This window comes from Bufo gargarizans, chromosome 1 (assembly GCF_014858855.1).
Source record: "Bufo gargarizans isolate SCDJY-AF-19 chromosome 1, ASM1485885v1, whole genome shotgun sequence".
Lineage (NCBI taxonomy): Eukaryota > Metazoa > Chordata > Amphibia > Anura > Bufonidae > Bufo > Bufo gargarizans.
Genome location: NC_058080.1, coordinates 576,950,977 through 576,967,412, shown reverse-complemented (window position 1 = coordinate 576,967,412; position 16,436 = coordinate 576,950,977). Strand labels below are relative to the sequence as shown.

At 43.8% G+C, this 16,436-nt stretch overlaps 1 protein-coding gene across 3 annotated transcripts in view; it reads left to right on the top strand.

Annotated features, from left to right (window-relative positions):
- Window positions 1-16,436, top strand: part of P2RX7 (purinergic receptor P2X 7) — a 173,979-nt gene that overhangs the window by 43,341 nt on the left and 114,202 nt on the right. For all 3 annotated transcript variants that reach the window (XM_044275759.1, XM_044275758.1, XM_044275757.1), the window contains one exon: window positions 9,866-9,998. In XM_044275759.1, the coding sequence (XP_044131694.1) occupies window positions 9,866-9,998 (133 nt within the window). The remainder of the gene's footprint in view (window positions 1-9,865; window positions 9,999-16,436) is intronic.

The following is a 16,436-nucleotide window of genomic DNA, read 5'->3' as shown; positions in this document are numbered from 1 at the left end:
GACGTCACCATCATGTAATCAGTGCAGAAGGGAGATGGTGCTCAGCAGTAAATAACAGAAGTGTGGGGAGTAGGACCTGTAATGATGTCATGTGACATGAGGGAGGATCTCTGTGTGGTGAAAAATGGATTCAGTGTAAGAGCCAAAGAGAAATGCTGGGAGTTGTCGTTCTCCCCTCTTATACCTCTTCCGTGTAATGTCCTCTAATATCCACATAACAGCCATGCTGGGAGTTGTAGTTACAGTGGAGTCAGCCACCATTTGTGCAAGTTCTCCCACTTAAAAAAGATGAGAAAGGCCTGTAATTTTCATCATAGGTATACCTCAACTATGAGAGACATAATGAGAAAAAAAATCCAGAAAATCCCATTGTCTGATTTTTTTTAAAGAATTTATTTGCAAATTATGGTGGAAAATAAGTATTTGGTCAATAACAAAAGTTCATCTCAATACTTTGTTATATACCCTTTGTTGGCAATGACAGAGGTCAAACGTTTTCTGTAAGTCTTCACAAGGTTTTCACACACTGTTGCTGGTATTTTGGCCCATTCCTCCATGCAGATCTCTTCTAGAGCAGTGATGTTTGGGGGCTGTCGCTGGGCAACACAGACTTTCAACTACCTCCAAAGGTTTTCTATGAGGTTGAGATCTGGAGACTGGCTAGGCCACTCCACGACCTTGAAATGCTTCTTACGAAGCCACTCCTTTGTTGCCCGGGCGTTGTGTTTGGGATCATTGTCATGCTGACCCAGCCACAGCCACGTTTCATCTTCAATGCCCTTGCTGATGGAAGGAGGTTTTCACTCAAAATCTCACGATACATGGCCCCATTCATTCTTTCCTTTACATGGATCGGTCGTACTGGTCCCTTTGCAGAAAAACAGCCCCAAAGCATGATGTTTCCACCCTCATGCTTCACAGTAGATATGGTGTTCTTTGGATGCAACTCAGCATTTTTTCTCCTCCAAACACGACGAGTTGAGTTTTTACCAAAAAGTTCTACTTTAGTTTCATCTGACCATATGACATTCTCCCAATTCTATTCTGGATCATCCAAATGCTCTCTAGCAAACTTCAGACGGGCCCAGACATGTACTGGCTTAAGCAGGGGGACACATCTGGCACTGCAGATTTGAGTCCCTGGCGGTGTAGTGTGTTACTGATGGTAGACTTTGTTACTTTGGTCCCAGCTCTCTGCAGGTCATTTACTAGGTCCCCCCGTGTGGGTCTGAGATTTTTGCTCACCGTTCTTGTGATCATTTTGACCCCACGGGGTGAGATCTTGCGTGGAGCCCCAGATCAAAGGAAATTATCAGTGGTCTTGTGTGTCTTGCATTTTCTAATAATTGCTCCCACAGTTGATTTCTTCACACCAAGCTGCTTGCCTATTGCAGATTCAGTCTTCCCAGTCTGGTGCAGGTCTGCAATTTTGCTTCTGGTGTCCTTCGACAGCTCTTTGGTCTTGGCCACAGTGGAGTTTGGAGTGTGACTGTTTGAGGTTGTGGACAGGTGTCTTTTATACTGATAAGTTCAAACAGGTGCCATTAATACAGGTAATGAGTAGACGGGTCTGTGAGAGCCAGAAATCTTGCTTGTTTGTAGGTGACCAAATACTTATTTTACTGAGGAATTTACCAATTAATTCATTAGAAATCCTACAATGTGATTTCCTGTATTCTTTCCCCCCATTCTGTCTCTCATGGTTGAAGTGTACCTATGATGAAAATTACAGGCCTCTCTCATCTTTTTAAGTGGCCGAACTTACACAATTGGTGGCTGACTAAATACTTTTTTGCCCCACTGTATCTACTCTTATACATCCTCCCCTCCCTGTAATGTTCTCTGATATCACTTAATAACAGCCTGGACATTCTAGGAGTTATAGTCCTCGCCTCTTATACCTCCTTCTGCAATGTCCTCTGATATCACATAGCATCCTGGACATACTGGAAGTTATAATCCGCTCCTCTTATACCTCCTCCTTGTAATGTCTAATAGAGATATTGAGGAAAGGTGTTAAATATCACAAGTATTTTAATTTACTAACTGGTGGTCACTCAGGACCTGTTTACGTTTTTGGATCATGTACTGTGTAACCAGCGTCTTCAGGGGATAAAGCATGTGTCCCCTGAAGACGCTGGTTACACAGCGAAACATGTTGGGAAGCAGAGTGTAGGAGGTGTTAGGTTTTAGGCAGTGACATAGCGGCAGCACGCTTAAATACATGGGCATATCGACAAAGTTATATAGCCGGCGGCAATAATAGAAAATATAGGACAAGTGATATAACAGTAGAGAGGGAAGAGGAGAAATAGGAGCAGCAGCTGAGCAGGAGGAGGAAAAATAAGAGCGGCGCGTGCTGTAATAATCACAAACGAAAGTGAAAGCAACACCACCTATAAACTTATTTATAAAGGACCTCACTTATATTCACTATCTGTCACAATTCCCTATCCTTCACCCCCTCCAGTCCCCCCCCCCCCCCCCAAGTTCCAACCCCTCTGCTGTTTAGTCCATTGATACAAGCCAGCTATAACAGTGAAATACAGAGCATATAGGTAGGACAAAGTGAATAAGACCGCATCACTGAGAGTTTTAATGTCTATAGTTTAGCAGTTATGTTCGAAGTGTAATAATATTATATATATGTTAAAAATAACAAATAAAAGTGAAGTTTTAATTTTACAAGACAGTACATGATCCAAAAAACGTAAACAGGTCCTGAGTGACCACCAGTTAGTAAATTAAAATACTAAAACGTTAACTTGTACTGTGAGGTCAAAAAAGGAAAAAATAACCTAAAATATCACAAGTAGGCTCCTTGTTTGGTGAGTAAAGTAATGATCTATGTTATAGAATTCTACAGAAATTTGGCTGATGCTGCTATATAGATTATGGTTTCCTTTCTGTGTGTTGTAGCATCGCCACCCACTGTCCCAGGTATGATGTCTTCCTTTTGGAGGTTATGAAAGTGGTCACCCTTAAATGGGGTGCTAAGTGTTAAACTGATTGGTGGAGCAGCAGTGAGTGGGTACTCCTGCTCCACCAATCTGCTCAGTCACACCCCCTAGCAGTGACAGACACCATCTGCGCCACCAAGGAGAAAGCAGGAGCGCTGTGACTACTGGACACCCCATCCCCCTGCCCCGCCTGTGAGCACCACTGCCACCCCCTGGCTACCCTAGAACTGAATCCTGAGCAGTGACTACAGCAGCCACACAGCCCCCCGAAGGCTAAAGAAGAGACCTCAATGGACTGGGGCAATAATATACAGACTGAGGTGATTCTATTTTACATATGTACAGAGATGATAATATATGGGCAGAGGTATTTTTTTTTTACACAAGAACAGAGGTGATAGTGTAGGTCATAATATACAGACAGAGGTGATTACATATGGAGTATTAGATTGTCAACTCTGAGGCCCTGAGTCTGAACTAATAGAGGTAGATTGTAGAGATGATGTGTATATTACAAGAAGTGTTTTATAATGATATGGCACACAATCATAATCACCTTGATCATTAATTGTCTGGATTTATTGCAAAATATTACAAGTAGCAGTGCATGTACTTGATAAAGGGGTTATCCGAGATTTCTATATTGATGACCTATCCTCCCTATAGATTATCAATACCAGATCGGCAGGGGTCTGACACCCAACACCCCGCTGATCAGCTGTCTGAAGAGGCTGTGGCACTCAAGTGAGCACAGCATCCTCTTCCTAGGCCAGTGACGTCACGTTCATCAGTTACGTGGCCTATCCTATTTAACTGAATGGGACTGAGGTGCAATATCAAGCACAACCACTATACAACAGCTGATCAGCAGGGGTCCCACATGTTGAACCCCTGCCGATCTGCTATTGATGATCTATCCTGAGGATAGCCTGAGTGTAAATGTTACCTAAATGGGGAGATATTTTAATGGAAATAGATGCACTTCTATACTTTTTATTTTACATTTATTTGCCCTTAGATTACTGAGCCTCGACTGTGTGTATTCAGCACAAACAGACTTTAGCTGAGTACAAATGAAAGTTGTATGCTTTGTGTTTAGACATCTGGACTGTGACACAAGCTCACAGCAGATATGTGTGGGAGTTGGCTGCTTAAACCTTTTTTTTTTACTTTATCCAAGGAGAACAAATACAAGAGGGCTAGTATATGGAAGAATGCATATCTAATGTGCATCTGTGTGGCAGTAGGAAGACCTGTGGCCATGGGCGTGACCATAGCCATAGTGCTTTTTGCTATAATGTGGGTTTTAGATATATGGTGCTATTATGGTACATTTAATTATTGCTACTTAGGCTACTTTCACACTTACGCTAGCAGGCTGTTTCGGCAGAGGAATAGCCTGCCAGATCCATACTAACGCTAGCCCATGTGTGCCACCGGAAGTCCGCTCAGGCCCCATTCACTATAATGGGGCTGGACCAGAGGTCCAGCCCCAGCGCTGCAGCATCACTGGTTTTAAGACGGCAGCTAAACAACAAAAGTAGGTGACCCTTAATTTTAAACCTGGTACATAGGTAAAGAGGTAGGCTTCTGTCCTTCACAGATATGCAAATGAACTATCTTTCCAAAAAAGAAAAGAAAGTTGTGCCTCTAGCGCTACCTGTTGGATGGCACCTATCCTAAAAATAATCTAATAATAAGGATAATTGCAGTACTCCATGTTGTCTTCAAATATTAGATGCAGCTTTTATTCTTTTTCAAGCAAAGTGATTGTATGTGCAATAATAATTTATATATTTGCTCCCAACTGTTATTTGATAAGCAATGACTCTCCCTTCCCTGCCGCAGCGCATCTATCTGTATCGCTGTCCTGAGGACGGTGATACAGATGACTATGGAGATGAGTGCTTCCACAATGGAAGCGCTCATCTCCCTGTGCCCTGCCGCCACCCCCCACTTGTCACCAGGGCCGCACCGCCTAGGGTCATCGCCTCACTTTGCCTAATTGGCGGTGCAGCCCTGCTAGTACCCCCTGGAATTTTGCGCCGGGGCAACGCCCCCCTGTCTCCCCGCGCTACACCAGGCAGCTGCATTGGGCCCCCCAGAAGCAACTGTGCCCATGACAGTTGCCCCTTTTGGCCCGCGATAAAGACGGCCCCGCATGCATGAATGTCCCATGCATACCAGAAAGGGTGGCAAGGTAATGGGCTGTAAATTTGAAAATGAGTGTACCTTTCTCTGATGTAATCCTTGGTTTTGGGTTTGGTTGTGGGTGCCAAACCCATCCATCCACTACATATCTGGTCCAAACACCACTTAGGCTGGTTAGTTCTAAAATCGAGGACCATCCATACCCAAGTAAAAGTAATGTACAGTATAGCAACAAATACTCAGCTCCCAAGAGATAACAGAGAGAACTATTCACCTTCTGTAAAGAGAGGTGCCAGACTTAGACCTCTGTCCAGTCATAGAACATGCCAGCTCCAGATGCCAACATTGGAATTAGACTACAACACATATCAGGTGCACTGCTCACTTAGTTTGGACATGGGTAATACTGCCAGGGTATACTCACATCTAAGCCAGGCACAGAGAGCAACATGCAACCCAATTATTCACTATATACAGCACATATAGCAGTATCTTAACACAATTATGAGCAGACCAAATATACCAAAGTGAAAGAATTTCTCTTCCTCTTTTATTATTAAAGAAGTTCTCCAAGAGTTTTACACTGATGACCTATCTGGAGGCTAGGAGTATCTGATCTGTGAGGATCTGACACCCAGGACCTCCGCCAATCAGCTGTTTGAGAAGGCACGGGTGCTCGCAATAGCCCCAATGAAGTGAATGGGACTGAGCTGCGATACCAAGCCCAGCCTCTATACAAGGTAGGGCACTGTGCTTGGTTTGCAGAGAGTAGGCCTTGGCACTACTGCGAGCACAGGTGCCTTCCTAAACAGCTGATCAGCGGGGGTCCTAGATGTCAGACTTTCACCTATCAGGTAGTGATGACCTATCCAGGTCATCCCAATAAAATTCCAGGAAAACCTCTTTAATAAAGAAAGAAAAAAGAGCTAATAAAGTTTGAACATTTGACATAATTTGGCACCATATGACAGAGGTCAAAGATGTAGCAGTGACATAAATACACAGAAACATTTGTGGTTCTGGATCGGTATAATACAGCATATAGATAATAGTAGGCCGTGGAACCAAGACAACATACTGTAGTATTAAGGCGTCTTCCTCTGTGGTAATGAGAATAGTCATAACAGAAGACATACAAACTAAGGTAACAATGGAAAGGGGAGGAGGAAGAAGTTGGGGTTATAAGGTCTACTAGCACAAGATGCAACCTGTCAAATAAGGTATTTGCAAATAGAAAAAGACCACCCTTTTTGCTATCAATGCTTGGTGAATAGAATTCCCAGTTGCTTAGGAAGATGTGGGATATGAACTAGTTGCTGAGCAACGACTATGATGACTTCCTGCCTTCGTCCATCTGATGTGCAGCACTCAGCCTGCCCTGACCTTGGACTGTGTTCAGACTACGTCTTGCTTAACCCTTTGGTGCTTCTGCTATTCTCTTTTGCATCCTATCTGCATTATTCCTACATTATCTCCCAACTGTGTTCCTGTGAGTTCTCCAGTGTTCACCTGCTCCACCCATGTGTTCAAGTACCTCTAGTTTTAAGTGTGAAGTTCTCTTTACCTAGTTCATCTGTATTGTCCATGCTCCTATCTAGTTTTCAGCCTTTTTGCATTGCCTGAATCTGCTCATCTTACGGCTTGCAAGCTTCTCCCTGTGTCTTCATGTTTCTCTACAGCCAGGACTTCAAGTTACCAAGAACCTGTCTAAGTGCCTGTTCACACATACCTGCTGTTTTGGTGTGCTTTCTGCACCTGAGCCTTGCTTGCACCGGAGACCCTGATCCCAATGGGTCAGCTGCCAACCACAGCGGGACTATCCCAGGAGGTAGCGGCCTAGTTGTTTCCCTGCAGCGAAGTCCAAATCCCTGTATAGGTGTTAAATGGTGAATACCAGGGAAGAGCCAGGTTTACATCCTTAGGGTTAGACCAAGTTAAACCGGTTGGTTGGCACAGTGGGTCCACACTCGCCGATCCGTAACAATTGTCAAAATGTTGCAATGCTTGGCGATTAAAAGTTGTATCTAATATTTGAAGAGATTATGGAGTGCAGCTGTTAATCTCATTATTTGATTTTGCTGGGGCCTTGAAGCTAGAGCCGAACACTGCCTGCACCGCTTCGAAAATGATTTATTTTAAATGCTACCATAACAGGTAGTATCTAACGTGAGTGCTGCTGCTTTTTTGTTTGAATCTTCTATAGCTGTGATGGCTAACCTCCAGCCCCCCAGCTGTGGTAAAACTACAATTCCCAAGGTATTCTCTTGCATGGCTGTTCTCAGAACTCCACAGAAATGAATGGAGCATTCTGAGAGTTGTAGTTTCACCACAGCTGGAGTGCTGTTATTGCCATCCTATAAGTTGTTAAATATTAATAGTTGTAATCTGCTCTCGTGAGACTTTGTATAAGGAAAGAGAAGTCTCTCCGCCCTGCTCAGTCTGTTCTCTTTTATTTACTCACAAAAGGTGTAAAAGGGGCTGGCCCATAACAAACATACAGGAAGTGATGACATACAGGAAGTGATGACATACAGGAAGTGATGACATAGGAAGACAAGAATACCCTAGCCAACAAACATATGTATGCAATAATCTACCATTACCACTGGAGCTAATTTTATCCAGCCTTGCTCAGTGATCAATGCCAGATAAAATTACTATGATCCTCATGCATGTTTATTTACAGGACAACGTCATTATCTCCAGGCGCACTAGAGACAACAAACGCACCGTTCCTTTCATATATTGTTCTCTTAACAAATGCATCCATGCCAAGCCAATAAATCCGCGTCTTACGCGGGGGCCCTAGCCAGCGTCCATACATCAGCCAACAAAACACTGCTCTGCTCAACACATCAGTCTCCCCCGGCCCACAGCCCAGTGCTTAGCACATGGACCATTCGCCGACGGAGACCTCTGCGAGTAGCAGCTGTGACAGGACATACACTGGAAGATATCCACTCCGATGGTTTACCCTGACACTGAGAGACATGATGACAATACACAATATATTAAATACACATCCTAATAAAATTTCCACAACAAAGTAAACGTTCAACCTTTTAAATAGGCCTTGAGACATAATTTAGGATCACAACCAAGCCACTACCCCATCTGCAGACAGATGTTTCTGGTTGATTGCTCCTCATCAGGGCAGAGCAAGTAGAACTGGCTTACATCTATTAGGCTCTCTTTATACTGAGAAATAATACCCCCTCCAACACATGGCACCAGAAGCATGGCATTCTAATCTTTTTGGGCACAAGAAGCATGGCATTCTGTTCTAATTTGCATAACTTTTTCCCAGAGAAGCATTGCATTGCCTATAAGACACCTACTAGGTGCTCTCCACAAGGAGAAATAGTTTGCCTGAATGTCCTTCAGAGACACACACATTCGTGCACACACATACTCTCACCATTGGTTCACTTGTCAAACATGCTGAATTCTCAGACTGTCACATGAAGCCTCATTCATTGGCTTTTCTCTGAACACATCTACAGATCAGGAATCAGTGGTGTAAATAAAGAACAGAGAAGCTGCGATATGACACTCTTTATTTCCTGAGATGAACACTTCTTACTCTTCTGAGTTCATTATGAACTGGTGTGTGTAAGAAATAATTATAGATATTGAACATGAAAACTATTTTGTTGAACAGGTTGGGGGAGAGCCAGTGGTTCTATCTACTAATGGAGCTTCAATGGCTAGTGCAGTGAAAGGGTGGCATGGTGCGTTAGTGGCTAGCCATGTCTCCTCTAAAGGTTCATGCACTGCACTACGGGTACCATACAGCAGCATATGATGGTCCTACAAGTTTGTTATACAGACCTCCAGAGACTCTGTGTTCCATTGTACAGGTGCCATACTTTGCCTAATGCTGGCCATGCATATATTACAGCTGATGGCCAAGAATTTATCTATTTCTCCTAGGCTTTCCACCAATGGCACTCTAATGCATGCATGGATCAGGCAAGCCTGCTTTTTTTATTTATTTATTTTGGAGAGGACCTGTCAGCTCTCCTGATATGTCTGATTTGGTAACTAATTGTACTCCTCGGTAAATAACAATGGTGGAGCATCTTTCAATCTCAATTTTGCTTAACTCTAATATGACCACTGGAAATGTCTTGATAAATTGAAAACTTGGAACTAACATTACACTGTGTGTAAGGACAATCCCCATTAAAAAAGGAAAGGAATGAATAACTATAAACCACAGGCAACTAAGACACCTCTGATGGTGTCTGCTGTTTGTTCTGCAGCCATGTCAGAAGCTTCGTCACTCATCAGGTAGGTCTACATTAACCCTGGGTTCACACCTGAGCGTTCGCGATGGAGCGCTCTGTATGCGCGATTGTACCGGCGTTTGCAATTGCGCATACAGAGACAAGCGAACACCCGTTGTCGCGCGTTCCCGAAAGTCTATGTACGGGAACGCGTGACAAAACGCCCCAAAGAAGCTCAAGACTTTTTTGAGCGCAGGGCGTTTTTCAGCGCGTTTGAAACGCTCAAGTGTAAACTAGGGCCATAGGGAAGCATTGGTTTTCATGTGTTGAGCGTTTTACAGCGCGTTTTAACGCGCTGTAAAACGCTCAGGTGTGAACCCAGTGTTATGCTGTTGCAGAGATGCTTTCTGGAAAATGGTACAAGCAACCTGGCTAGTTGTTACAAACAGCAGTAGCACTTTTGCACTAGTTTTTATACATGAGCCCATTATACTTTTCTCAATAAATTTCTCCTTTTTCTTCCAGTGTTATATTGTTTACTGAAAAACGCTATCAGAAAAAGGAAACCGTTATCAGTTCAGTGCACACAAAGGTGAAAGGAGTTTTGGAAGCGGATTCTAGAATCTGGGATCCTGCCGAATATACTGTACCATCACCAGTAAGTCTATATTCATTGAATCCGATTTACATGTTGACACTATTAACCTCAGGGTTATTATGCAGTGATGTACAGGCTCCCCACGAGATCTGAGAAGCTGAGATTCAGGGTCATTGCTCTGAAAGACTGCTTTAAAATAATACAAATAATGATAATACTGTTCATATGCAGAGTGCCAGATGGGGAGATGCAAGGTAGAAGAAAATGGTGGTGGACCGCGAGTGGCTAATCCCTGCTCCAGCACTCCGTAGGCTGCGCGCACAGTGATGGCCTTGGGGCCTCCGGTCTGGTGGTGGCTAGGGTGTCATTGATAGTAATGGCTGATGGGGTGCAAGGCAGTAAGACAGCTGATGTGGCTGGCAGATAGTGGAGACAATGACCAAGTCAGCTTGTTCAAGAAGAATGACACTTTACTGAGGATGATGGGTGGCACAGAGCAAAAGTAAGTGGTATGCACAGTTCTGCTGCATTTCACAAGGTAGTTTTTTTTTACCCAAAGACCGTGTATAGGGGAAGGCAGTATGATAATCACCTCTAAGTCTCTCTCTGGCTATACTATGCAATCTTCCCAATTGACCACAGGCATCCAAGTACTTTTCCCATATCCAAGGTAGAAGGTAAGTCCAGCACCAGTCCAGAGATAAAAGTCAATCCTTTATTGAAACATTATAAAATCAACTGTAATCCTCAAAGTGCATAAGCCTGTATGTTTCTGACGCTTACAACGTCCTGAATTAGGCTTTGGCGAAATCGAGCTTCGCAAGACTTTGGTGAATTACGGCTGTATTAATATCTGCGTATTTAAAACATTTTAAAATAGCAATCTGAAGTGGTCTTTGGTACAGAGGTACCAGCCAGTACCAAAGCCCACTTCAGATTCCTATTTTAAATTGTTTTTAAGTACACAGATATGAATGCAAAAGTCATTCACTGAAGTCTTGCGTGACTTCGGGCAAGACCAAGTTTGGCTCCACGGAGCCAATACATTTTATTGCTGTATGGAAACAGCATTAACATAGATGTTTTTGAACAAATTGACTTTGGATTTATGATCCAAAGCTCGATTCGCTCAAGCCTATCCTGAATCATAAAGGTAAAAAAAAACTACAACCAATGTAAACTGTTGAAAACCAATGAAATATCAACATAAAATAACATGACAAAGATCACATGGCAAACAGCTTTCACAGGTTGAACACACCTCTGTTGAACACTCTTTTTTAAGCAACCAATACTTACAATTGTCTGGTCAAACAGTACATCACCTGCAATAGCAACAATGTTGTATACGTCATTGAATGCAAATTATGCTCTAAGAAATATTTACAGTGGATTATACAACCTAAAGATTGTAACATCTCAAATGTGGCTAGGCATTTCATCATGTGCACTGGCGTACCGCCGATAGAGGCAGACCACACACTTGCTATGGGGCCCCTTGAGTCTGGAGTGCCCGGTGAGGCTGAATAGCTCCTCCCCTTTTCTGACTGGAATACCTGCCTCCCTTCCTCCATGCCTCTGCCCACCAACTGCATAATGTCTAATTTTATTGGTTCCTCCATGGTGCCTGGGATATACAGCTGGCCAATAAGCAAGAAGATTGTTCGCTCTCTGCACTGCTTATTGGCCAGCTGATTTTTAAACACTGCCTCCTGATCTCTCTCTCTCTGGGCTCTGCTGCTTCACCTGCCTGCTGTATCTGTCACTATTGCAGAGAATAAGCAGCAGAGCCCTGTCAAGAGAGAAATAGATGACCCACGCCACATCCTGCAGCGCTCCGCTGCTCTGACCTCCTCCTGACTCTTGACCACTGTGATCTGTAGCCTGGAAACTGGACTGGAGACAGCTCAGAAAGAAGCCATCAGAAGCACAGGTCCTACTCCCGGAGCCCTTCCTCAGCCAGAACAGATGGGGGTAGACAGCCATTAATTCTGTAAGTGACTGTTAGTGTAGTCACACACACTGTCCTGTAAGTGTCTCTTTACAGTCACTCAATGTGCTGACTGCTGCCTCTGCTGGCTGAGCGTGTAATGTGTGATATATTAAGACACACCTATAGGGCATATACAGTATACATCAGGGATGGCAAACCTGTGGCTCTCCAGCTGTTGTAAAACTACAACTCCCACCATGCTCTGCTGTAGGCTGATACCTGTAGGCAGTGTGGGCATGTTGGGAGTTGTAGTTTTGAAACACCTGGAGAGCCTCAGGTTGGCCATCCCTGGTATACATAATAACCCCACCCCCCATAGACCCCCTTGTATGTTCAAGTTCTGAGAGGTTCAGTCCCTGCCCTTTATTGCCCTATTAGTAATATCCTATTTCTAATAGGACACTGAGAGGCAGGGACTGCTACCTAGATTGGTAGCACAGTTATGGCGTTGAGCCTGTGCCATTAACTGTTGGTGTCAGCTATACAGCTGACACATACGTTAAGCTGGCAGAACTGGAGCAAGCACCAATTCTGCATTTTAGCCCTTTAGATGCAGCATGATGATGAAACAAAAGTTATGCACATAGTTATGCCTAAGTTATGCCTAAATTAGGCGTATTTCAGGCGCAGATGGCGGTGCAACAGTTAGTGGCGCCGCTATCTGCGACTTTTCCCTGCTCACGCCAGGTCTAAAATGGTAGTTGTGGCATAGGTGGGGAAGGGGACAGGCGTAGAAAATGGTCTAAATGTAAGACAGCTCGGAAGCTGCTGCGCCAAAGTTATGGAAAGGCCGGCGCCTGTACATAAATTCAGTGGAACCACCGCCAACTGTGGGCCTTTAAAAAATGTTAAATTATGATAAATTTTCAGCTGAGCATTGTCTGTTGAATATGGATAACACGCGGAGGGCAAAAAATGAAACATGTACTAAACACGAATCCTTCACAGACATTTTCACAGATGAAACATGGATGGTTGTTTGGTCAAACAGACACGAAAATGTGAAAGCGTCCTTACTGTGGAAGGAGAGGAGGCCCAATTCTGAATTTGCCCTGGGGCCCCATGATTTCTATGTACGCCCCTGATCACGTGTTAATGTAAATTCATTTGTGGCTTATGGAATAGAACATATCTTTTAAACTCCAGAAGGGATTAGACATACAGTACAAGTTGCTAAGCTGTGAGGCATTCTGGATCTTCAATTTGGAAACCAGGACTCCTGATGTCCTCAACTTGAGATAGGAGATTATGTTTCATTATTAATATTTCTTTAGGTGCAATTTATGTACACTTGTAAGGTTTAAATTTTTTCACTTGATTTTCACTTAATTTATCTAATCCCACAACGATTTAATGAAGACATTAATACTGTGGCGATGTGTAGGGTAAAAGTCCTGGAAGGGGTGTATATTTCACCCAAGTTCCTTAACTTGGTGAGATAAGTAAAATCCAGGAGGATGGCACTGGCTTCAGCAAACATAGTTGCTGGAGCTATTTGTTTTGTTGGAGTACAAGGGCTGGATTTTATTTGGACTGGGAAGGTAGGTTTGGTAGTGAGACCTTCCCAGTCCACCCCCCATTCCACAGCAGGTTTTTCCCTAGCCTCGGGTCATCGCAGGTGATGCCTGCTGTAATCAAGGAGGGATAAAACCCACCCTCTGTGTGTCAGTTGGGGGAAGAGAAAACTTGGAAACAGAGGCCTACAGATGCTCTGGGTGGTCTCAGCCAGGAGGGCTGAGGGGCCCCTAGGCTACGTGTATCCAGATCTCCTGCCCGTATGGACTTGTGTTTGGTGAGCAGACCTGGTAAGGCTTGGAGCCTGAGACCCTGTCTATAAGCTGTGATTAGAGGTGAGTCAGTGACAAAAGTAAGTAATATGTATTAGTTAGAGCCCAGACAGGCAGGTGTTTGTTTTGCTGTTTTGTGTGTACTGGTGCCAAAATAAATGACCATTTTGGACTTTAAATCCACTGTCTGATGAGACGTCTGTAATTGCGATCCTTGAGAGAGAGCGATCCCTTACAATACATTTTTGTTTATTAGAAGAGTTCAGTCAAAATATCTACTTGTCTTGCGTAATTTGCTTTCCTAATATTATCTACATATCTGGCGGTGTTTGAAAATGGTGGCCGTGAGGGAAAAGTTACCCCAAGAATAGTGGACTGAGGTCGTCGCTCCGTTCCTGGAGTCTGGACCCCAGCAAGTTTTTTTTAGATATCCCCGATAATCAAGCTGCCGACTACCTGACCTTAAAAGGTGAGATCCTGGCGAGACTGGGGTTGATTGTGTTGGTCCGGGCCCAGAGAGTGCACAATGCACACAGATTGAGGATGCACCTAATTTATGATGAGGCGCATGTTTCCCCTCTGTGCTGACGGAGGATTTGCCTAATTTGTGATAATCTCTGGCAGTCTGTGCACCAGGAGTAAAAACTACTCCAACCCCTGACTGGAGTAGTTTTTCACTAACATTTACACTTGCTTCCAGAAGGAAATGTTATGAAATTTGCTAGGGCTGTTGTTCCGGCCCCGGCCTAGCCCCTGCCAATCTTTCCCAAGTGTCAAGCACGACGCAAAAACACCTGTGCGCCTAAATATTGACGCACGTGCATTGAAAAAGTCACCAAAAATGTTCATAAATGACCCCCAGTGATTTTACACGACTATCAGCACTTTGCAAATAGGAATAGAAAAGAGGAAGTGGTTGGCACTGTTAATTAGTTGTATGCCAGAGTTTTAGAAAAGTCACAGTCTTCTTACTCCAGTAGTTGTGTGGTATAAAAAAAACTTGAGTAAAATCTCTAGACAAAAGTGTTACTGTACATTTAAAGGGGTTGTCCGAGTTCTGAAAAAAATATATACAGCACTGTAAATCTGATGGTCAGCAATTTATAACTAAGCTAAGTACATTTTAGGCAAAAAAAAAATCTATTTCCTCATTTCCCTGGTAATCTCCTGGCCCTTTGTTTACCTGCAATAACAACAATCTCTGAGGTTTTCCTCATGAATATTTGTGCCCCTCCTCCTGCTCTGCAAAGGGCGTAAATAAAAGTGCTGCTCTGAGTGACATGTCTGACTGTTCGAATTTTTAGCAGCATGTTGTATGTGTAGGACTAAAAGTCCCAGCTATACAATACAGAGGTAAATAGATAAGATATCCCAGGGCGCAAGAATCCAGTCCAGATGGTGATAGTGAAAAGATACTTTTATTGCAGAAGTACAACGCGTTTCGGGGAGTAGTTCCCCCTCATCAGGTATATAACTCTGCATATGAATTACACAAACACACAGCATTTAAATACACACAAAAAAAACCCGCCAAAACAAAAAAGTAGGCGGGGCTAATAAAGGGGGAGTGGTTGTGGGGATGGGTCTCCAACAGATGTGCATTGATTTAATAATCATAATATAAAATAGTTTTGATCATCATTGCGGAGGTAATATCATTGGTGGCGTGGGGAGGCCAGGGTAATGTGATTAATGTGCTCCGATCGGATTGTATGCTCCTGAACACGGAGCGCTCACACTGAAGGGGAAGATCACGTGATCTGGTCCCGATCACGTGATCGCAGCTCGCCGGCAGCAAACAACAACCTGGTTGCTGGGTAACCAGGACGCTGGTGGCCGCACTGGTGTGCTGCGGAGACTAGCGCAGCAGAGTTTGAAGTAGACATAACTTCAAGGAAGGGAGGTGGGGTGGGTACTGCAGGGAAATCTATGATATGAAACATATTATTTTTATCAAGGGGAGGACTTTATTGGTGTGGCCGAGTGAGAGACTAAGAGGGATAAAAAATTGATTTAAAAAGACAATGATCTATATTAATGATAGTAACAGGTGAAATAATGATAATAATACATAAACATAATTGGTGCAAAAAATATAGTGGGGAGTAAAATATATGAAAGGATTGATTATCAATTAATTTCGATGATGAAAAACAATAAAACCAATGATCGACAGTAATAAGGGTAATGGATGAAATAGTGAAATAGCCAAAGGCTGTCCGGGCATGTTGGGAGTTGTAGTTTTGCAACAGCTGGAGGCACACTGGTTGGGAAACACTGACATAGGGGGTGCTGCCATGCCTGCCGGCACTCCAGGCAGCGTACTGTGAAAGCTGTGATTCTCTAGGACCTTAGATGACATCATCACCATGTGACCAGTGACCTAGCAATATTACTGGTCACATGGCTATGAGGTCATCAAGGTCCTACCAGGAGTGATGCTGTAGAAGTTTGCCTTAAAGAGGACCTTTCACCGATTATGACACTGTGAACTAAGAATACAGACATGGAGAGCAGCGCCCGAGGATCTCACTGCACTTACCATTATCCCTGGGCGCCGCTCTGTTCTCCTGCTATGCCCTCCGGTATCTCCGGTCACAAAGTTATGGTAGGCGGAGTCTGCCCTTGTTCTCCTGTAGCGCTGGCCAATCGGATTGCAGAGCTCACAGCCTGGGAGAAAATAACCTCCCAGGCTGTGAGCTCTGCGCTAGAGCAGAA